General features: G+C 40.5%; 2 protein-coding genes across 3 annotated transcripts in view; one reads left to right on the top strand and one right to left on the bottom strand.

The window, feature by feature from the left end:
• LOC140952410 (uncharacterized) overlaps nucleotides 1-21,095 on the top strand; it is a 148,686-nt gene extending 127,591 nt beyond the window's left edge. The window contains exons 2-4 of the mRNA XM_073401837.1: nucleotides 13,927-13,965; nucleotides 15,450-16,184; nucleotides 20,285-21,095. Coding sequence (XP_073257938.1) covers nucleotides 15,454-16,184; nucleotides 20,285-21,002 — 1,449 coding nt within the window. The 5' untranslated portion in view covers nucleotides 13,927-13,965; nucleotides 15,450-15,453 and the 3' untranslated portion in view covers nucleotides 21,003-21,095. The remainder of the gene's footprint in view (nucleotides 1-13,926; nucleotides 13,966-15,449; nucleotides 16,185-20,284) is intronic.
• A 1,086-nt stretch (nucleotides 21,096-22,181) lies between these two features.
• The window catches only part of LOC140952386 (2-(3-amino-3-carboxypropyl)histidine synthase subunit 1-like), an 85,052-nt gene continuing 82,815 nt past the window's right edge, over nucleotides 22,182-24,418 (bottom strand). The window contains exons 11-12 of one of the 2 annotated variants that reach the window (XM_073401806.1): nucleotides 23,705-23,783; nucleotides 22,182-22,810 (exon numbers count right to left, since the gene is read on the bottom strand). In XM_073401806.1, coding sequence (XP_073257907.1) covers nucleotides 22,529-22,810; nucleotides 23,705-23,783 — 361 coding nt within the window. In that variant the 3' untranslated portion in view covers nucleotides 22,182-22,528. The remainder of the gene's footprint in view (nucleotides 22,811-23,704; nucleotides 23,784-24,418) is intronic. The other variant, XM_073401807.1, reaches the window with a different exon arrangement.

The following is a 24,418-nucleotide window of genomic DNA, read 5'->3' as shown; positions in this document are numbered from 1 at the left end:
GTTTGTCCCTCCAGCATTCTTTTGCCCATGGCTGTGGTATGGTATAAAGATGGCCACAGAGCACACTCTATGCCATGGAAATCGCAAGTGGAGAAGATTTCATAAAGAAGGGACGACGATAACCACTGATATGCATGTGTACAAACTTGGCATAGGAGCTATCTTCCTTCTGCATGACAAACTGGTAGACTTGGAGTAATGTATGGCGGCAAGCAGGGTTGTCTAAAATGTCAATTTTCTCCGTGACGATTTGCTTAGACCAACTGACCCTGAAGGGACCTGTTTGCTGGCGATAGCCGTTGAAGTGGCATTTGTATTCCCCACAATGGATCGCCAAGGAACATAGCATGCGACCTCTGCCTTAGTCCGATTGCGTAGAATCAGTGGCACATCCTCTATGTTGGGCACTATGTAAATCGAATTGCCACATTTAAAGGCGTTGTGAAGTGGCGAAGGAGTCTTCCTTCTAAAGGCTGGCTGGAGTTTTCGAGTTTCCAATTTCTGACATTTAGGACAGTACGTCCAGCTTTGGTATCGACACCAGAATTGCATATTGCGCGCTTCGTCCGTATGGATGATAGACTCTGCCATGGCATCGCTGAGGTCACGTTGGCCCATGAAGGTCTGACGATTGATCTTGTTGGTGTCTTCACAAAGTTCTTGTTTCTCGTCTAACTGATCATGACATTGCTGGCTAACGGGATAGTGCATGACAGTGTCCATACCTCACCGGTCCCAAAAGGTGGTGGCATCTTCAGCTGACCAACCCGCCATGGTGCGACTAGTAAGGAACATGAGTTGTCACTAAGTTTGTGGGGTGAACATCAGCATGTGATAATTATGTCAACGAAGATGAACAAGTATGGTCCCACTAATGATGCACACTGCTTGCCTGTAACATTAGGCAACACAGGTGTAGTCATAGAAAGGAGATAATGTCACGTATTGTCATAAAATGAGACAATAAGACGTTGAGACTACATTTTTGAAATGGTTGACAAATATAGCATACAATCATTAGTGGAATCACACTCGTATGACACTGTAACCATGAAAGACAAGCACTGTCTAAAGACATTGACATTTCTGAGGTTGAAGTCAGTACTAGTTTCTGTCAAACAATGGTCTCAACCGTCATGATGTCTTCAAACAGAATCCAACGTGCTAATCTTGCAAGGTTACAGCAATCCACAATGTAAAAAACAAACAGAGTAAATTGCAAACAGCAATGATGGAAACAACGCAGCCCAAATTGTCCAACAGTAATCAACGTGGGTATTTTGTTAAAATTTACAGCATGGCACTTACAGCAAAGTGACTGTTGCAATACACAAGTGCAATAAAGACAAATGCAAGTGACAATCAAAGACATTCAAAACACAACCCTCAACGGCACACATGCATCTGACTTATCATCAGTCAATTGCATCAGAAGTATGTACCTGGAAAGTAACTGAACAAAGTACTATGTCTTACCCTCATGAAAACCTTTCCTTGATGTTTGGACATGGAAAAACTTAAAACCGAGTAAACATTCATCGTCCTTCGATGTCTGCATTATCCGCCATAATTATTTGTTTTGAAGGAAAATTGGTACTCAGTCTCACTCACTGCCAGCCCCACCTGGTTTTGGCGTTTCAGCAATCTACTCTTCCAACTACACACGAGAGAAAAGAAGAGATTATAACTCCCTTCATGTTGGGGTTGAATTGTCTCAAAGCCTGAGTCATAATGAATGTTGGTTTATCTATTGATGACTACACTTGCCTCTTTTATGACTTTTGTGACATTGGGCACAGGGGTCTGTAGGTACAGTCTTTTTTTCTCGCTGCCCAAAAACAAAATAATCATTGTTAGTCTGTTCCTTCTTCAAGAAGTAAGTGCCTTCAAAAAAGACACAAACTATTATTGTGATAAACATGCTTTCAAGAGCAAGGGTGAACTACAGCTCTGCTTGTCGCCAAAGAAATTTGGCCTTTTATGAAGTATTTCTTTCTCGCTGCCCAAAAAACAAAATAATTTTTGTTAGTCTGTTCCTTCTTTCAAGAAATAAGTGCCTTTTCAAAAGAAGACATGAACTATGATTGTGATCTACATGCTATCAAGTATAAACACGAACTACAGCTCCGCTTATGAACTCAAGAAAGTTGGCCTTTTGTGGAAGTAAGATTCCCACATTTATCAAGTTGAAAGTACAGTGGAACTTCTCCTTTGGGTCACTTCTATTTAAGGGACACCTCCATAAAGGAGACACAAAATTTGCTCCCGGAAAATTAATGTTCACATAATCTTTGTATTTGTTACCTCTGTTGAAGGGACACCTCTTTTCAGAAGAAAGGAACACTTTTTCTGGGTCCCGAAACCTGGGTTGAACCTTCATTCAGGGGACACCTTAGCAGTTAAAAAGTGACTGACCACAAAAATCATTGATGAGCTAAAGTTTGTTACTTAACGCATTACATTTTCTTTGGGCTGTTTTCCTTCACATATGACAAAGGGCCAAGGCACTGACAAAATCTATTCACTTCAACGAGGTTTTGTCATGTCACGGTTCTTTTCCATTTGACTATAACTGGGGCAAAAACAATATTGTTGTTCCTTATACTGAAGACTTTATCATAATGGAGGTTCGTGGTTCCACTGTAATCATAAGAGACTAGCAAACTGCAACCTCTATTATGTCTTCCCTTTGTTTCACTAACAGTGAAAGCAAATGAGGGAGAAACCCCATAGTCACCGATTTGGCACGCTATGGTGACATACTCTCCCCAGGAGTGTGCATCCACAACTCCCGTACTATAGGTTGCCGTAGTGACTTGCTTATATCATTAGTCTCGCTTACGTAAGCAGCGAGACTCATAATCTGCAACACATTTTTCGCCCCGGGGGGGGAGGGGGGGGGGAGTCCCGAGGTATGGTTTTTTAGTTGTTTTAGTCTGAAATAGGGTATCAATTTCGACCATTTTGTATAGGTAACAGCACAATTCGTAGTGATGTTTGGCATAAATACCATGAGTGATATTTCAAAATTGTTATACGTAATTTCACGAGCCCATAGGCGAGTGAAATTTGAGACAATTTTGAAATAATTATCACGAGTGGTATTTACACCAAATATCAGGTACAAATCATGACCATTTACAAAAATGACCCAATTTAAAATGCCATGTGGGGCATATGACTAATTTCTAAATTGAACACTGTACAAGGAGACCATCCATATCAGACGCCAGCATCCAACCCTAAAAAGGCAGATACATACTTAAGCAATAGTGCCTTACCACCAGCAACTTCGGCATCAGTCCAGCACTGCAGAGATCCAAGCAGAGTGGTGATGTATGCCTGTGTATATCTGTTCCTGTGTCCTCTATGTATTGGAAATGAAGAAAAGTATGGCCATTGTCATCTGTCACGAAGGAATCTGGATTGTCACATACTGTTAAACTTGTGAGATTTCCATGTGCCCCAGACAAGGAAGACATCCCCTGCATTCCCCCACGGTACGGAAGCAAGTAGAAGATTGGCATGGATCACTGAGACGTCTTTAATCCACACCAATGAGAGCAGATGTTAGGTACAATATGGCTTTATTTCAAAGCAGTCAGCTCCCTAGCATTCCCCAACACCAGCTTTTGGTGCTTTGCTAGCTCTGTTCAGTTGATCACCCAGGACACTCTCCCACATACATGTTCAGTAATACAGAGATGGCCAGAGGGTACAATCCATGCCTTTGTTCTGAGGTCCTGAAAAGTAACAAAAATCAGTCAAGCAACAACTCATTCAGCCTGTCAGAAAATAAATCATTCAATCAGTACATCAGTCTATCAAAACACGTAAGTAAATCAATCATTCAGTCAGTAAATGAGTCAGACTGTTAGTAAAAAGACAGTCAGGCAATAAAATTTTCAGTTTAGTCAAAGTTGAGATTCTCGTTTGATACTTGGTGGCGCTTTTCTTTTTCTTTTGAAGGACTTTGCTAACCTTCATCTTTTTTATTTTTTCTCTTAAAAAATTGTATTAAAAAAGTATGTGACATGTCAAGATTGAAATGCTAAGAACTAATGACAGTTTTAATTTTAAAAACGAGAACCATTAAGTGTGCTATTAAAGACTTCATGAACCACGTAGTCAGACCCATTGCACACCGAAACAGGTCAAGGTTTTCTCAAGTTTTTTTTAAATCGCTTTTTTATTATTGAAACACTATTTTTAGAAAGATATAAATATAGGAAATAGAACAAACATACTCCATTTATAGAGTCATTTTTGAAATATTTGGAGACAAGTGACACAATAAACAAAGCAATGTAATATTCCTTAAACAAGAGTTAAAATAAAACCTTTGACAGCCTTGGATAACCTTGTCAAGTTCTCTATGATTCTTCACTCGGTCTTTTCGATGAGGGTGCCATTTCAGCGCATGGTTCTGGCACATGCTATCATGATGGAAACATGAAGTAGCTATGGCCACATGTGAGAGTCTGCTGATCTTGAAAGGCTCAAATCCATGATGATGATCAACGTTCGAGTGATCTTTATTGTAATTTAGCCTCTACGTGTACACACATGGATAATTCTTCAATTTAGGTGGTTTAAATCAGGTTTACAATGTTTGCAGTTAATGTACATTGTATTTGTTTTGAAAAAGGCAAGGAAAAAACTATTTTGGAACTGAAAATTTCTGAAGTCAAAGTGACTCCCTCCGTAACCTCAGTGGAGTCATCTTAGAAATTTTGGCTTAAAATATGCTAAATTTGGCTCATTTGCGAATCCTGATCTTAAGCTCAAGTAAGGCTTCACTTTAGAAAGCTGCATGTACTCTACAATATTGAAACTAGGGGGGATGGGAGGGGATACTGCAGCAAGATATTGATTAATTAGCTTAATGCAACGAAAGGAATGCATAACTTGATAATAACAACATGGAGATCTGGGAATGACTAACTTTGCTTCCAGTGAGAAAATGCATAGCAGATGCAAAATAAGAAATCAGCAAGCAGCTTTCACTGTTTGGTGAAACAGGCTGTTTTGTTATACAAGACATTGTAACGCAACAAAAGAAACCACAAGGAAGGTGGCCGTTTTTTGCACATGTGATTCTGGTAAAATTAAGAGAAAGTTATTGGGAAACTTTTTACCGGTAAGTTTTCTCACTGCCAAAAAAGCCACAGACCCAGATTTGGCTACTATTGCACACAATGGAAAATCAGAGTAATATCTTTTGCCATTTTTGCACCAAGGCCTTTACAGTAACTACAGAATAGTTGTCAGCTTTCAAAATGCCATTATGGACACTGACATTTGCAGTTTCAGTGCTGTGATGACATTGTAGTAAAGTTGAAGTAAAAGTGACACTTAGTCCACCTAAACATGACATGTTAGTTCTAAGTTGATAAATATAAATTATTACAGTCCGGAAATATGATTATTGCTGTGTAAGCTAGTGCGCACCCCTTAACTGACAGGACTTTGTGTAGGATGAGTTGATTTCTCGGATCTAGCTGCACAGGATTTGCATAGCTAAATAGGGTGTAACAATGCATTACACTAAGGGTATTTACCAGAAAGGAAACCATGTATATCCTCTTGTAATAGCTTATCTAATCATGTATAATTGCTTCCATCATGTATACAAGCCCAGTGATTTACCAAATAAACATGGTTAGTAGTCTATCACAGCTGAGACCTCCTTGTGTCCTTGACCCAGTCATGAGTCAGGGCAATGACTAGAGCTTGTTTCTACACCAGTTGAGTCCTGTTGCTAACTCTGAAGTGCCGTTAACCCAAGAATCGACCGAGCGAAAGCAAACACTCAACACTTATCCAAAGAACTCGATCACGTTACCATCCCGTTTACAACAACCTTAACACATTCATTGAAATACTACATAATATGGTACTACAAGAAAAATTGAAAACTCATCAAAGCTTACTAAATAATCATAATAAACTACTAAATTTGTAGTGTAGAGGTAGATCACACAAATTAAAAAATGGTCCTCTGAAAGTGCATGCGCTTACTGGCAATGAATAGTCTGTACAATTACCAAATGCTTCCATTAATATAACAAAATTGTTCTTTAAGGCAGTCACCTTGTATAGGGACTTCTAAACAGCACGTGCAGTTTTTGTTACTGTTTGTTAAGTGCTATAAGTGCTTTATAGCACACAAGGTTGGTTCGATGGCCACAGGCAAAGTTGAAACTTTTACAGAGAGATACCATTTTGGAACTACTAGTATTCTTTACGCAACTGCATAAATTGCGTTCACTGCGACGATCATTTCTTCTTTTTCATTTCATTTTTATTATGATCAGAGTAACTATGACATTGTAGTTTTCAAAGCAACAAAATGACACCATAACCTATTTTACTTACAGCCCCATTTCTCGGCACTGTGATTTTTTTTCCAAAATCTTTACAAAAGCTTTTTCCTCGAACAGATGCTTCGACGGTTGTGAAGTTTGAGCAAAATTTGTGCAAGCATTCTCAAGATATTTTGAGATGAAATTTTAATGGCTAGAAATACAGTTAAAACTGGACAAGTTAATTTAATTTAAAACAAACAAGTATTAATCCACCAGCCATTTTTGCACTGGGTCCACTGTATAATGGCAAAGCTTGCAGGATTTTGAATTGTAGTATCTAGGATAAATGCGAGCCTAAGTGTGATGTCAAATTATTTTCCTTTCATTGTAGGGATTATTTTGTTTACAAGACATTGTAACGCAACAAAAGAAACCACAAGGAAGGTGGCCGTTTTTTGCACATGTGATTCTGGTAAAATTAAGAGAAAGTTATTGGGAAACTTTTTACCAGTAAGTTTTCTCACTGCCAAAAAAGCCACAGACCCAGATTTGGCTACTATTGCACACAATGGAAAATCAGAGTAATATCTTTTGCCATTTTTGCACCAAGGCCTTTACAGTAACTACAGAATAGTTGTCAGCTTTCAAAATGCCATTATGGACACTGACATTTGCAGTTTCAGTGCTGTGATGACATTGTAGTAAAGTTGAAGTAAAAGTGACACTTAGTCCACCTAAACATGACATGTTAGTTCTAAGTTGATAAATATAAATTATTACAGTCCGGAAATATGATTATTGCTGTGTAAGCTAGTGCGCACCCCTTAACTGACAGGACTTTGTGTAGGATGAGTTGATTTCTCGGATCTAGCTGCACAGGATTTGCATAGCTAAATAGGGTGTAACAATGCATTACACTAAGGGTATTTACCAGAAAGGAAACCATGTATATCCTCTTGTAATAGCTTATCTAATCATGTATAATTGCTTCCATCATGTATATAAGCCCAGTGATTTACCAAATAAACATGGTTAGTAGTCTATCACAGCTGAGACCTCCTTGTGTCCTTGACCCAGTCATGAGTCAGGGCAATGACTAGAGCTTGTTTCTACACCAGTTGAGTCCTGTTGCTAACTCTGAAGTGCCGTTAACCCAAGAATCGACCGAGCGAAAGCAAACACTCAACACTTATCCAAAGAACTCGATCACGTTACCATCCCGTTTACAACAACCTTAACACATTCATTGAAATACTACATAATATGGTACTACAAGAAAAATTGAAAACTCATCAAAGCTTACTAAATAATCATAATAAACTACTAAATTTGTAGTGTAGAGGTAGATCACACAAATTAAAAAATGGTCCTCTGAAAGTGCATGCGCTTACTGGCAATGAATAGTCTGTACAATTACCAAATGCTTCCATTAATATAACAAAATTGTTCTTTAAGGCAGTCACCTTGTATAGGGACTTCTAAACAGCACGTGCAGTTTTTGTTACTGTTTGTTAAGTGCTATAAGTGCTTTATAGCACACATGGTTGGTTCGATGGCCACAGGCAAAGTTGAAACTTTTACAGAGAGATACCATTTTGGAACTACTAGTATTCTTTACGCAACTGCATAAATTGCGTTCACTGCGACGATCATTTCTTCTTTTTCATTTCATTTTTATTATGATCAGAGTAACTATGACATTGTAGTTTTCAAAGCAACAAAATGACACCATAACCTATTTTACTTACAGCCCCATTTCTCGGCACTGTGATTTTTTTTCCAAAATCTTTACAAAAGCTTTTTCCTCGAACAGATGCTTCGACGGTTGTGAAGTTTGAGCAAAATTTGTGCAAGCATTCTCAAGATATTTTGAGATGAAATTTTAATGGCTAGAAATACAGTTAAAACTGGACAAGTTAATTTAATTTAAAACAAACAAGTATTAATCCACCAGCCATTTTTGCACTGGGTCCACTGTATAATGGCAAAGCTTGCAGGATTTTGAATTGTAGTATCTAGGATAAATGCGAGCCTAAGTGTGATGTCAAATTATTTTCCTTTCATTGTAGGGATTATTATCAAATTATTTTCCTTTCATTGTAGGGATTATTTTGTTTATGTCACGTAATAGTTGATATAGCAAAATCAAAGGAGCAAAATCTAAAAACTACCTAACTTACAAAGCCATTGTTTTACAAAGAACTCAGCAATCAATGTTGCAGGAAACCTTGTTACTACAGTCATGAAATTCATGTTCTGAAGCTTATTTGCAAATATTCGCGAAACTCTAAACGTGCCAGTGCATCAGGTCAAAAGGAGTCCCTTGGGCTTTACTCTATCCCTCGATCTGATTGGTCAACATCAAAACAAGAGGTTTTACAACACAGAAATCAATTGGTGGCTCAGGTTGGAAGACTTTTCAGGTGTAGAGAGGCACCGACTGCAAACAAGTTTGCGCTCACAGGCTAACTAACAAGGGGATCGATTGGAGTCTATGGCTTGGAATTGAAGGAGGGGAAATTCAGGCCATTATTTTAACTTTGATGGAATTGTGTGGGAGAATTTACTGTTTTGAAACATCATGGACAGCAAACTAGAGAAAGTCACAGGGATATACTGCTTTCCCAACACAAATATCTGAACTATTATTTAAGTGGTGAAGAATGGGATATATGGGGTTGAGCTGCTGAATTTCATCAGATAGAGACCCAGAGATGACTTAGGGATATATGGGGAGGGATTGATAAGAATGTGCTGGAGAGGGAATGGCTGTGCACTTCCTGCCAAAATAATAAAGGTATTGAAAAAGAAAAACTATCAACCACATCTCTGAAAGTACTGGTATTCTACAGTCAAACCTGTATTCCCTATTAAGCGGTCACTTACCAAAGTCTCAGAAATCATTTCCCTTAATTATCGTAAAACTGACCTGTATTAAGTGGTCGTGGTCACCTTTTCCGAGGTCCCAACAAATTACTTTTTATTGCCTTCACCTCTATTAAACGGTCACTTTGAGAAGATGTACTACACTAGTGCAAAACGTCACACTGTGTATGGCGTCAAGTGGTCTTTAACTTTTTTCTCTTGGCCCAAGAAGAGGTAGCAACAGGTGGAGGTCAATTTGTTGTGGGATAAATATTTCACTCTTTGGCTACCTTTATTTTCTTGAATAACTCTCGTGTTTGTTAAAATGGACAACCTGTATTAAACAGTCAGTAAGCTAGATATTTCACTCTTTGGCTACCTTTATTTCCTTGAATAAGTCTCATGTTTGTTAAAACGGTCAACCTGCATTAAACAGTCAGTAAGCCATTCCCAAAGGGTGACCACTTCATACAGGTTTGACTGTACTGAGTTTAAGACAAGTAGTCTGTCACCTGTATGTGGGGTATTATCCTCATTTGGCGGGGGCTTACACAGTAAATGTGTACCCAGTATATGTTATATTATCCCTGTTTGGTTTTGCTAGGGGACAAATACCCTACAGTACCGTTCAAAAGTAAGTTGACAGTCCACTGCAAGTCTTGATTCTTGACTCGATTCACGATTCCTGGGCGAATCAAGAATCGAATCGAATCAAGCTATCAAGAATCGAGTCGAGGATCGAGTCTCACAGGACAGAAAACAAAAGATTCACCCGTCACTGATTTCTCGATAATTTTACAAAGACCCACAGCTGTAACACAACACGGCATGGTTATATTCGCGATTCGCGAAAGTGACAGTATGCTCGAAAGAAGACCAATATTTTATTCGAGTTGTAAAGCGAAATGTTTCTTCAAGGACATCTGTATCAAGCTTCATTTCCTCAAGTAAAATTTCAAATGCCTGCTCCATATGCAAACACACAGTGTATACTCATGTACAAGCAACAGCATGTTTATTTTGTAACGTCAAACAATTCTGGGCTTATCCGGCTGCTTGGTTTGATAAACATCAGCTGTAAACATACACGTGCGTCCGTAACATGACTAATCTCTGAATCTGCATTCATGCTCTGTGTCCTGCATGAAAACTTCCGGGAAACAATGGTTCTAATTCTACAAGGAAATTTGCGCATTCTTTAAAGTTTGAGGTCTTTGAGATAATCTCTCTTAAAATTGGGCTTGTTTTTTCCACGATGGAACATGATACACCTGAACTTTTTTGTTGCCTAGCACGTGACTGCAACTACCGTGATGAAAAATTGCGCGATGTTAATTTCAAAACCGCACTGTGTTGCACGAGACAAAATATTGTTTTCAAAGCTATTGGACGTTTTGGAAGTTTTCCGAAACTTTACATGTATATTGAAATCGAAACTTTTATGTGCACAATCACATCTCATAAAATTAAGCAAAAGGCGAAATATCAAACAGAGATGCTATAGCGTATCACAAAAACAGCAATTCTAATCTAGAGGTCAAATTACAAGTTAAGTTTCCAGCGACAAACACACCCTCAAACTGCAGACACTGATAATCAGACATTCAACTGCGATAATGCCGATGGACATTCACAAACAGGCAATTGAAAAAATATCAGCAAGTAAAATTCAAAAGCAACGAGAAGCCCCTTGAGACTTTGTTTATACACCGTCACGTATTTGTCATTTATTTACACAAGCTGCCTTTTACCCATTTGCTCCTAGAGATTTTGCCGAAAGCGCGTTTCGAAGGTACTCGAGTGGTTTTCTGGACACTGTTCTGCTATAAAGAGCTAAAACTTACCACAAACCGGTCTACAGGTCGTACACTTCACGGCCTTCTGATCCAGATGCAAAATATCAGCTTACGAAGTTCGGGCATGCGCAGAAAGCAAAATTTCGAAATAGTTTTTGGGTTTAAAAGTGACACAGCAGTCTTGACTTTTACTTTTCGCTTTCTCTCCTCCCTCTTTTTCGCTTTTCTTGCCTCATTTTTTTTTTCTTTTGCTGGGCATTTAGTAGGCTACATTTTGGTGGGAATAGTTTTTAGGAAAGCTTTTAGGATCTTAGGATTAGGTCAAAGAAAAGGTAGGTGAGAAATGGAACAAGATTTTCATGGAGATTTTCAGGTCAATGTTACATGGTTTTTTGCGTCCTTCTCCGGTGTCCTTGACTGAATTGTGCTCATTCTGGTATGGTTTGAAAGATCTCTTCACTCTGCACAAGTTAGCGGACAAAGTTGTCCTTGACCGTTAAAACTGATGACATCACAAAGGGTAGAAAGGATGTGGATTCGCACGGGCAGTTACGGGCAGTTACGGGCAGTTCAAGGGCGAATGGGTTAAATGTATTTTAGATTTTACAGATAAAAAGTCATGAATTGCTTTTCAAGTTCAACTGTTACTGACAATTTCTGCTATTTAATAATGTAAAATGCCGTTGGAACACTTTTTAAGATTTCGACCCGAAGTGTCACCCAAGCCGTGTGAGCGAATGCAAATGTCAACTGCTACTGTATCATTTGCATACATGTAGTTCGGGAATTTCTCGCAAGAATCAAACGTTGAGTAGAGTTTGTTATTTTTTGGAGTAGAAAGATTTTTTGGACGTGAGAGAAGTTAGAAGATGCTCAAAACTTGAACAAAGGTTGTAGATTCTCGCAGCAATCGAGTATTGAGAGTAGAGGGCAAATTACTCAAAACAAAACCCTTTTAATTGATTATAAACAAAGAGACCGTTCTGGTTTGATAAGTCTCGCAGGAATCGAGAATCAAGAATCAAGACGCAACAATCGAGAATCGAGTCTCGATTCTCAACTCGATTTTCGATTGTTGATTCTCGCAAGGATTGAGAATCGAGTGTCAACTTACTTTTGAACGGTACTGTATCTTTCTTTGGGGTGGGTTGGGGGTAGGGGTTTTGCAATGACAGGCACATTAGACAAGGTTCATTTCAGATTGAGTTTATGTTGACAAGCACCTGAACCAGGAGATTTTGTCTTGATAAATTCCCCCTTCCCTAGGGGAAATTCCCCCACCCATTTTAAGATCCCTAGTTGGCCCGGGATTACCTGGGGGGATCACCCGACATGTGCATAACTGAGGACTAAATTCAAAACGGAGTCCTTTGTTACGTGCTAGCTACGCGGTACACGGAACACAGTGGGTCAGGAAATACATGTACAATAACCAAACGCAATGAGAAACAGTCAAGAATAACACATGTATATTAACTTTGTGCGCAATTACACAACGCAAGTGTCTTTCCAAGTTTGTCGAAGGACACCATTTTCTTGAATACAATAAAGCATTAACTACTGGGAAGGCCTTAATGCAGCCAAACGTTAATAAAACTTAGATTTTTTATCTAGCTCACCTTGAAGAAAGCTTGCGGCTACTTGTAAAACTTAATGTCATGAGATGGAAAGATCCTCCAGTTCGGTTCCAGTTCGGACCACGTTCCTTTCAAGTTTCTGCGGCCAAGAAAAAAACAAAATTCTCTAATTTTTCTGATTAAAGATCTATTATGGCCTCCAGCACATTAAATAAAACACAACTAACTAACTAACCTTGTCTCGATACATAATGAGTCTACAATCCTTCTTTTCGGTTTGTTTTCCAACAAGCCTGCAACAAAATGGCGGCAATGTGTCCTCGCACGGGCTACCGGGATAGCATGCGGACACGGGGAGGGGTCTCCTTCTCGCACGGCCGTTTTTCTTGAGCCAACCACAGGGAACCCACACAATCTGTTTGTGTAGCCGATTGTTATTTTATAGTAAATGTACTGGATTTACCGTTTGCTTCACCTATAGCGATATATCGCTAACTATGTATATAAATCAATGATAAATAAACGTTGAATTACCTTACCTGTGGTGTATAGTCGTCCTTTTGCCTCAAAAGCGGTTTTTTGAGCGATTTTGAATGAATTTGAGTTCGCCGTTGACTGTTCCATATAATAGAATTATATGGAACAGTCAACGGCTATAGGTGAAGCAAACGGTAAATCCAGTACATTTACTATAAAATAACAATCGGCTACACAAACAGATTGTGTGGGCTCCCTGTGAGCCAACCGCCGAGCCCACCCTTTCCAAGCGCCTGCTACGCAGGCTACCACCGGGACTAAAAAAGAGAGAGAGAGAGAGCGCGCGCACAAAATATATAATGGTGGGAAGGGTAGGGAGGTCTTCTGCATTCAGGCGACGAGAAATGCTTGGGTGTAAATTTACCATTTTATGTACCGTTTTTCGCAGAAAAGGTACCCCTTTCGTATACCTTCTCTTGAAAAATGGCAAACCTTCAACACACCTTCTCAATAAGAATAAATGACTAAAACAGAAACTCTTCTTTTCATTTTTGTTATAACACGATATTAGAACACTTCACGTTTCACCTACAGTACAAATATTCTGGTACGTTTGGTCCGTTTGCTAACCGTAAATATGGAGAATTGTCGTACCCAAAGAATCAGAAAATGTGCGACCCCATTCTAGTAACTATATTGAAAATGCGACCCCATTATTAGCCTGCGAGCAGGCTCTCCTATTTGGGCGAGCGAAGCGGGTCTCGCGAAAACGCGAGAACGCAACCTCCCCACTTAGTGGGGGAGGAGCGTTGCGTGACAACACTAAAAACGGCTATGTAGCAGACTAAACTGACTGTCGTCACTGTGTCCTCTACGAATAGAAACCGCTTGCTGCAGATTCTCTCAGATTCTCACTTACTAACTGAGAAGCCGCTGCTATAAGTAAGTGCTCAGGAAGAAGACCTTCGTCTAAAGAATAATTATTTTTGGTTATTTAAAGAAGTAGATCTAGACCGAAAAGTCTACTACTCTGTTATAGTGGAACCCTCTATCTAACGGAGAGGAGGATACGCGGATTCGCGGATACTCAGTCACTACGTATCCGTGTATCCACTTAGTAAATATTTTTATAGTAATAGTCACTGCTTATTCGCGTATGCGCGTATCCACTTCGACATACACTTGGCTTGAGCCCAGCATAAAAAGCATACAGTATGTCTATGTGTCGTTCTTAAAGCCACGGAAGGTAGAAACGCATAAAAGGGATAACTGCGTATAACAGGGATACAACTTCGAAGCCGCAGGGTATTCTGCAGGTACTCCGAACGATTTTCTTTACCTCAATAATAGTAAAATATATGAAAAAGAACCTCGACATAACGAAACCTCGATGTAGCGAACAAATTTGGTCAGCTCCTTGGCCCTTCGTTACATCGAGTTTCTACTGTATTGTGCATGAATTTTGAAGTTTATGCAGAATTTGTTTAAATTTGCTGACTGGACTTATGTACGACTTCATGTGTTCCACTCTAAATCTGAATCATATTGTACACTGAGAAATTTGGTAGCATAATTGACTTCGTACGGTCTTCGACGAGACAAATGCGTTTTGTGGAAATATTTTACGGCAATCACTTGAGTTTAATCGACCAATCGTCCAAGGTCATATCCTAAATTAACAATCCCGCTTGTAAAGGCGTGACAAAACAACTTCAAAGATAAACTGGGTAAACTGAATTAACGACGAATACAACAAATCGTTGCCCGAACAAAGCTAAAACGCGGTTTTATCACGTCCTTGATGAACAAACAATGAGCTTCATTTAAGCGTAAACAAAGCACGATGCAATGCACGATATTGATTACAATAATCACGAAACATATCCAGGCAAAAGGCATGACAGCTGTTACAGCCTGTTTACAAGGAGAAAGGGTTACCCTTGTGCTAACTAGGGTTACCCTAGTTAGCTCTGGTTTACAAGCAAATTTCACAGATATGGTTACCCTATCACCAGGGTCAACTTTACCAGCTTTACTGACGTGTTTCGTCTAGCCTGTCTACAGACCCCCCCCCCCCCCCCCCCCATCTCCTCCTTAACCAGAAGAGCGAAACGAAATGAATCAGGGTCACGAAATTAGGGGGGTCAATAAGGCTTCTTTTCGGGTAGCGAAATGGGCGATTTTTGTCGGTTTGAAGGCCTCGGCAGCCCCCCCCCCCCCCCCCCCACCCCATCTCGATATTTTTGTTACATAAATCAGTTTGACGGATCGATGGTCAATGACTTCTCCGTTAAAAACGAACAAACCAAAAACAACGAGGCCTTAAAACTGTAAGAGACTGACTAGTAAAGAAGGTCCTTTTATTGACCTTTTAATATTAAGTTATCTTTCATTAGGAATCATTATTATTGTTGTCCTTTTTTCAGCGGTATGTCCCCCCCTTCAAGTGAAAAACTTTACGGCGTAAAGGATGGTAAATTCTATGTTAGAAGTCCCCCCACTTCTGCGAATGACAAGTGGATCTCGTCGGCCAAGGAAATAGGATCGGCAGGTTGGGGAGCCTTCAGTCACCTGTTCTTCCACCCGGACGGTACCTTGTATGGTGTTATGAACGACAAGTTCTACAAAGGACCACCTCCTTCATGCTCATCTGACCACTGGATCGGAACAGCCACCCTTATTGGCCAGGCGGGATGGGATTCTTTCACGTTTCTCTTCTTTGATCCAGATGGCGTGCTTTATGGTGCCAAGGATGGAAGGTTTTACAAAAGAGCTCCACCAACATGCAGTGACGACAATTGGCAAGGAAGCGCCACAGTGATCGGGAGAGCTGGATGGTCGGAGTTCCAATTCCTTTTCTTTGACTCACAAGGAACCTTGTACGGCGTGCAAAACGGCAAGTTTTATAAGCGAAGTCCACCCGTGTCTGGTGACGACATCTGGATACAATCGTCCGCGATGATTGGTACGGAGGGATGGGATAAATTTACCCATCTTTTCTTCATGCCTACTGGTGAATTGTATGGCGTGAAGGATGACAAGCTTTACAAGAGTCCACCTCCTTCTGACAGCAGTGTGATTTGGATTCAGGATGCGACCTGTATTGGCGATGGTGGGTGGTCTCCATTTAAGTTTCTCATATCTCCTCTGCACCGCAAATGAAGTACAGCAGCATACTTTCTCTGGTGCCAATAAAGTGATGCTACAGAAATAACCGATTGCAAAACTTAAGAAAAGTTTATTAAATCTAAAATGCTGTCATAACATTTACTAAAGTAAACGCTTTTAGGCACTATGTTTTTGTGTAAAAATTTATTTTTCTCACGAGGAGTTGGTAACCAATAAAGGGACAAGTCACAAACAGTATGTTTGAGCTACATGTACGTACCGTAAATGCTCTAACTAGCCCCCTGCCTTAAGTTAGCACCCTCCATTAGTCTAATACATATTACATAAGGTTCCATCCGTCCCCCTCCTCACTGACCCCAGTCTTTACTAATAAACGGCATAAAGTACACCTATCAACAACCAACACCTGATAAAATTTATCATCACTGGAATGACCCATTCGAGGACATGATATGGTCTGGGTCGCACGTTGAAGACGCGGCACCTGAAAATGCATTCGCCCTTGGGAATTTTGCCGCAAAACGCGTTTCGAAGCTAGTCGAGCCGTTTTCTGGCCACTGTCTAGCTAAAGGACTGTAGCGAACTAAAACCTACCAAAAAGTTGTTTGCAGGTCGTGCACCTCGAGGCCTTTTGTACCAGATGCAAAATATCAGCTTCCAACTTTTTTTTTTTCACATGGCTACTGGTTCTAGCGAATGAATTTCAAGGGGAAGAGTTTTCAGAAGTGTTGATATCAGACAAGGCTTAGCCTGTTCCAGGCGTTCGGATAGTGGAGTACGGCACGAAGGAAGAGAGCGATAAAAAGAAGGAGAAAAAGAGGATCAGGGAGGGAGAGACGAGGGAACGCTAAACTACGAGCAGTCCCCATTTTTCGCGCGTGAAACTCACCCCACGCCTCCGCATCTCGGCTTTCTCGCGTGAGGTGATTTTCACGCGCGCTCGCCTTTCGCTCGTTCTACTATCCCTGGGGAAAAATGGGGACTGCTCGTAGTCTGAGGGAACGCCTGTGAGATTTGTTTTCAAGAGGTCATTCCGCCCATTTTGTCGGCTAGTAATTCGAACGTAGTTTCTGGCGTAAAAAGCCGTCAATCAAGCAAAGAGCGACAAACCGCACTGTTTACGGAATTTTAAAAAAATATGCCTGTATTCATCTTTTATATTTGTTTTCTCAAACGAATAATTTTATATCCCTTACCTCCAAAAATGAAAGAACTGGCAAGCATTACTCGTTCTACTTTCTCTGCCGTTGATTTTCACTCAACAGATCATATGCTAGCTGCTGTCGCTTTTTGTTGTTTTTATTGAAATGCTGTTTGAATTTGTTAGACAGTAGTAAAAGCTTAAACGCGTAGCTTTGGAAGACGTGTTAAGCGAATGGAGATTTTAAATGCACTTCTCGAGACTAGCGCATTTGTTCTTTTTACAATATTGGCTTTCAAAATGTCCAGGTGAATGTTTTGACAGCCAGCTTTCAGGAATTTCAGGGCTAAATTAAAGAGGCTTCAATTTTTTCTCTCTTTTCGCTCTCACCCCCTACCCCACCCCCGCGTTGTTTTTCTTTTTCTGCTCACATCTCTTTGCGTTGGAATAAGGAAGCTTCGAGAGATCACGCGAGATTTTCCCTGTCCCGCCATCCTTTGCGTTCAAATTTACATAGTGAGTCACGACTGTCTGTCTCTCTGAGTCACGTAAACACAGTAAACACATCATACAATCTGACTTACAAAGTTTACAGCCGATTGTATCTGGTCTTCTTTAGCAGTCTGACTCTTGCTTTTATGGAAGTAGGTAAGATAATAATACGAAAACCTCACTCAAAACAAAAGTCGCCAGACGCGAAGTCTTTAGCTGGATTGTCAAGACTGTTAGGCAGTCGTGATTCTATACACGGTCGTGAAAATTACGATTACCGGCAAGCTTTTGAGAGTGACCTTCATTAGAATACAAATCTGAAATATCAGTCAACTGCGGCTGAATTCGTCTCAAGCAAATTTCATTTTTAAATCCGACTGAATTGTTCAAGTTGAGTGATAATAAGATGTTAGGGCTCATATCCTCTTTTTACTTCGTTTAATCGCCTGATAAGCAATCTCGCTGGAAGACTAAAAATATCAACTTTTTTGCACGTGAAAAGGAAGATCTTTTGGACGGGACGCGTATTGGAAGAAGTTGGCAAATTTGTGCTGGGTATATCCTCGATATATCCTATATGAGCGCACGGAATGATGCCTCAACGCATAAGAATAAGTGCTAATTTTAAGTCATATACAGTATTTTGAATAACAAAAAAAATAATCAGTGACTAGGTTTCATTAGTGGCCAATTAGTCAAATTAAGCATGGAAGACCAATACTGAATTCTCTGTGATTCTAACAGTGTGTACTTAAACATTCCCTTTGCACGTTACCAAGCACAAATTTTAAGACACATCAATACAACTATAACTGTATTCTGAGTATTTTTTTTCGCCTTTTATTGAACAGGCATGATCTGTGACTTGTAAAAGATGAAACGTGATCCATGACGTCAAAAAATTATTTCGTAGAAAACATCAGAATGACTGGTGTCATGATCTCAAAAGATCGTGTGAATTATCAGGAATTACTGGAAAATACATAGATTTTTCAAAAATAAAATTATTTCGTCCAAGGGGTAACATAGCCGTGAGCAAAAACAAAATGGCCCAGAAAAAATTTGAATAGTATTTCTTTATGAGCTTTAAATTGTAACTGGTTAAGAAGGTAACATTATCCGACTAACCAATAAGACCCAATGACATATCTTTACACCAATCACAGTTCACCTTGTAATAGACGCAGCTGTGACGTTAAAGTACTTATGTGCAGGTCACCTTGGAATAGACTCAACTCTGAATTAAAGCAGTTATATGACAACGAGAATTCGGAGTGCAACAGAACACAGAAAAAACAAGAAATCAGTTGGATTCGCAAATAACTTTTGTGGTAAGTGTTGTTGAAAATGAAAATTTTACATACATTGCTCACCGAGATTATCTTAATTTTCTAAATTTGTACACGTTCAACAGAAGAAGAGTTGAAGATACTTTTTTCCCCAAGTTTATAAATTCAAGTTTTTTTTAGAACAAGCAGTGTATTTCAACATCTAGTTCGTTTGTTGTCACTACTTGTTTAGAATTATTTCTGTGAAAAAGTGTCTACTTTCAATTCATTTCAAGAGAACAAAATATTGTATCAATTACTGAACATCAGTAAGAACCATTGCCTACTGCAGGCTCTATGGCTTTGGGATACCACTGAGCGCAGATTAAATGACTTATTGTACGTTATTGTGGCATCTAATAAACCGACCTGTGCTTGGTTACATCTCCGCCCCCCCGGTTACATCATAACTTCTGAACCATATCTATGGTGACGCGCGTGTGTACAAATTTGTGTTACAATCTTTATGTTCTGTTGATCAAACATATTTCAAAGCTGTGATAAATCAGGGGAATTTTCAGTCTTCTTGACTTTAATGATTGCAGTAAAATTTAAAGACAGTTTCTGAATTTTGGTGTATAATGATTATATATGATCACATATGAACAAGGTAATATTAGTAAAGATAAAACACTATCAAATCTAAGGTTATTCTGTATCCAATAGAATCATTTTCCTTTCTCTACCGACGGAAAATAGCCTGGGGACTGAGATACGAAAAATTGAACTTAGAAAATCGTGGGGAGATTTATTAGGTATGCTTGGAAAATTGTACTGTCATAATGGAAGCTACAGAAAATTCTAGGGAATTTTTGCTTCTCCGAACGGATATTTTACAGAAAACAGTCGTTGAGTTCCCCTGTTGTTTCAATTAAACAGAAAAGCACTAGATGTTGGAGAAGGTGGTGACTGCTTTTTCAAAGCTGTATCACATCAGCTTTATAGAACCCCAAATAAACATTGTTGTCTACATGACTTTAGTGTTCAGTATTTGAAACAACATCCTGTTTCCAATTTATAGGAAGTGTTACTTAATGTGCATAGCAAGATGAAATTTGAAAAACCTTGTCAAAAAACATAATTCATTCAGAATGTTTTTCCGTTTCTGCTGGGCCGACTTTTAATTCACCGACTTCAGAGGTTGCTAACTGTTTTTGATTTTCTGTTACAGCGTCATGTCTAGCAGGAAGCTCTACGGCGTAATTTATGGCAACCTCTACGCTAATACCCCGCCTTCACACGCCCATAGCTGCTGGATGGCATCAGCAAGTGAAATAGGTAAAACAGGATGGGAGGACTTCCGACATCTGTTCTTCCACCCAGATGGCACACTTTATGGTGTATTACACGACAAGTTTTACAAAGGGCGGCCTCCCTCTGGAAGCTCATCAGAGGATTGGATTGCTAAGGCCGAGCTTATTGGAAAATCAGGGTGGGATTCGTTCAAGCTTCTCTTCTTTGATCCAGATGGAATGCTATATGGTGTCGAGGGCGACAAGCTTTACAAAGGGGCTCCACCGGCTAATAGCAACAATGCCTGGCTTGGATCGGCTGTCATAGTGCCTCGAAAAAAAGGATGGGCCAATTTCCAGTTGCTCTTCTTTGATCCAATGGGATCTCTGTACGGCGTGCAAAACGACACGTTCTATAAATGGAACCCTCCTTCTCCTACAGATGAGAAGTTGCTAGGAAAGTGCACGACGATTGGGGGGGTTGGATGGAATAACTTTAAACATCTTTTCTTTATGGCAGATGGTGAATTATACGGCGTGGAGTATGACAAAATTTACAAGGGACCACCTAAGCGGTTACAGAGCCCACAGTGTTTGGTTGGCCATAGTGGCTGGTCTGGGTTCAAATTTCTTATGTCTCCTCTGCCTCGAAAGTGAGAGGCAATAACCGTAACGATAATCGGCGAGCAAGCACTGTAAGGGACCGGTCATTATTTATCCCCTGCGGGGGACGGGCGAGGATTTAAGGCTAAACAAGGTGAAATTTAGCCTATCCACCCTTTGAATGTTACTTCACTGAAGTGACCTCCCCCCCCCCCCAAATAACTTTTGATGACTTTCGCGATCACGCTCCCATGTCTTCATCTTACAAGCAGACTTGAGAAGGTCCCCCCTCTGGATCCTTTTAAAGTTTTCAGCGATCCCCCCCTTTTGGGTTCTCAGTTACGACTGATCCCCCCTTTCGTTCTCCCATAAATCAAGTGACCCCCGCCTAAAATCCTCTGCCCCCCAGGCGATAAATAATGACCGGTCCCTAAAGAGGAGTTGGGGGAAGAGGAATTCGAGTATAAGATCTCTGTCCCGAGGCAGAGAGAGCTCGCTCGCGAACTATAACAGCAAAGCTATCCTAATATATGATTACATTGTTGTTGGCTGCAGTTATATGTTGGTCTTTTTCCAATTAAAAAAAAAACGAATCCTTGAAAGACCTTTCATTTAATTCAAGGAACACAATGTGGCAATCAATATCCTATTAAAATAGCCGGGGTACATTAAGGCCTGAAAAGCAGGTCGGTGTTTTCTTCGGCCCTCGCGGGTACTTTGTTTGCCGGGATAACCGCCATTTTGAGCTCCAAAACGAACTGGGGCATGGCAAAAGGGGTGGAGATGGGGCGTTCTTTTTTTCACCCCCCACCCCCCTTTTTTCGCAGCGGTGTGAAAAGCGTCTGGGAAACGCATCTGCCATCGGAGATTACCAACTGAGGAAATAGTACAGCGCAGTTGGTAAAACGCCTTCAAAACATTGTTAGATAAGCTCACCGTGTAGCCGCCTTTAGCTTTAGTCGTTTTTTCTCCGAACGCTGAAGGGGAAATGGGCCAATGGGGATGTGGCATTAGAGCCCATGGGGTGGGTATTAAAATAAGAGTCTCAGCTGCATGTTCTCTCTCATTATGCTCTTAAGCAATTCAATCCAGAAAGCGTACCAGTTCAAAAGCGGGTTACTATGAATCGTCTATACATGTAAAGAAATTTTTCAATTATTGAAAGACCGTCGATATTTTTCCGACTGCGCTTCTTTCGTTTACGTATGAAAGAGATAAAAGCCACCCCCCTTCCCGCCCCGAGGGGTAAGAGCGATACGAGCCAGTTTTGCACGGCTGTGCATTACCACCAAGGCCTTGTTCCCGGCTACGAGCAGTCTCTCTCTTTTTAGTCCGTCGAGCGAAACGCGCGAGACACGCCAAAAATGACCACACGCACGAATGAAGACGCGAGACGGTAGAGGCACGGGAGAAAAGAGATTAATACGAGTTCCAGGCTTTCATTATCCTCAACCACCTATTGCAACAACTGGCTAGATTACTCACTGCAAATTTGTTTTGCACTGCAACACTGAATTGAAATCGCTTTTTAGCCAGGCACCGCTAGCGTTTTTCAACAAAAATTCCACTGGTTACAATTACTACTGATGTATTTTCTCCGTTTTGTTTAACTTCTGTGAATTTTCTTGATGACATTTACCACAACAATCGCCGTGTTCTCCACCGCAGTCGTCCTTGCTCTCAACGTTTGCTCCTTTTTCTTCAGAAGTCAGTTTTTCAGTTTGTAAATGTTTCCTTCTCCTACTAACAGTAGCTTGTCTGTTGACTTCGTTATTCACAGTCCACGATCCAAGACTTGCATTCGCGTAAAAGTCCATTGGGTAATCATTTTGCCATTCAATCTGTTGCAATACAACTGACGCCTGTGAAATCAAAGTGAAAATTCGCCACTTTAGAAGGAGACTGGGCCGAGTTAACTTGCGCAAAGACTTTTGGGACTGTTACTAGGGAAAACTGACCGGTGCCTCACCGGTAACGATCCCAGAAACAATTGCGGGATACATTTCGGCTCCAGTCCTCTTCTCGTTTGTAAAGTGGCAACTAAGAAGTTTTATCAACTCCATGGACTGATTCATACAATTTACCACCATAAACAGATTGAAAAGCTCACGTTTCGGGCGTTGGCTCTTCGTCAGAGCGAATCTTCTCAGTGTTCTTGTCCAGTTTTCCTTTTGTCTACATACAAACGAATTTTTCGGCGGCGATCGAAACCGTTGAAACATTTTGATACGTAATTTGAAGTGAAAAATGTGGCAAAACTCGCTGATACGACCACGAAACGTTTCAGCGAAAGGCAGCACTGAGAGGTGGCTTTATTACAGGCTGGCTGCTGGGTTGCTGCTGGGTTGTGTGCTTTAATGCGGCGCGAGTAAGTGGGGAGAGGGTGGGGAGGAGAGGAAGGAAACCTCCCCCCTCTTTCATTTTTTGGCTCTCGTTTCATTTCTCACTCGGCCAAAACCGAAAATCTCCTTCCTCGCTCTTTCTTTGCTCCGAAACCAAACGGAAATGCTTGCTACGCAGGCTAACTCGAACATACGTTGACATCATAATTACCACGTGACCATCCATCCTCGTTCCTAGGGTCTCTCCTGCTCATCCCTGCCGAGAAGGGACAAGTAGACAAGTAGGAGTAAGAGCGAGGGAACGGGAACGGGGCGGGTGATCTCCCTTAACAATACCATATATGGCAAGTATTTGACAGCAGGAAGTCCTTCATAACTTAATTTTTGGGGGGGATAAAAGAGCAGGATACGTACCTCGTAAGGAGAAAGAAGAGGTTTAGGAAACGCATATCCCCAATCAATCGATAATCTTGGACAGGCAACTTGGACCCACCTGAAAAATGACACATTTTTGTGAGAATAAAACACAACCACCGAACTTGCATGCAATAAAGCGTATCCTTCGTTTGCTATTATTTAGTACATTTTATTACATGTCACGTCTCCTGAAAGATTTTAACGCTTATTCCGTTTCTAGACTGTCCATAGGCTCTCTATTTCCTCTGTGGAAACTTGAGAAAAGTAGAGCAAAACAAGCGCTACGGGAGAGGGGAAGAGTATGGGCGAGCTCTTGCCCCATCCCCTCGCCCTCTGCTCTGACACATACATATTTAGTGCTTCCATTCAATAAACATTCCAGCAAACGGAGGGCTGAGAATAAATGAAAGTGAATAAATAAAACAAATCACTGGTAAAGAAGCCAATTTTAATTTCAAGACCCCGTTGATGTTGAAGGCTGTGACCCTCTCCTACTGTTTCAAAGTCTAGCTTACATGGAAGGTAAGCTACCCTGGAGGGGAAGGGGTTATCTTATCTGTTTGCTAGGGTGTTCTCCCTTTTAGAAGGCTACTAAGTGGTGAGGTAGGATTGGAAGCTTAGCTTGCAGGCTTGTGTAGATTGATCACGGATTGGTCAAATTTAAATTAAGACGGGATCCACCAGGAAATTGAAGGCCAAATTTCACAAGAA

The sequence above is a fragment of the Porites lutea genome, chromosome 11 (assembly GCF_958299795.1).
Source record: "Porites lutea chromosome 11, jaPorLute2.1, whole genome shotgun sequence".
NCBI lineage: Eukaryota > Metazoa > Cnidaria > Anthozoa > Scleractinia > Poritidae > Porites > Porites lutea.
This window is presented reverse-complemented; position numbering and strand designations above follow the sequence as displayed.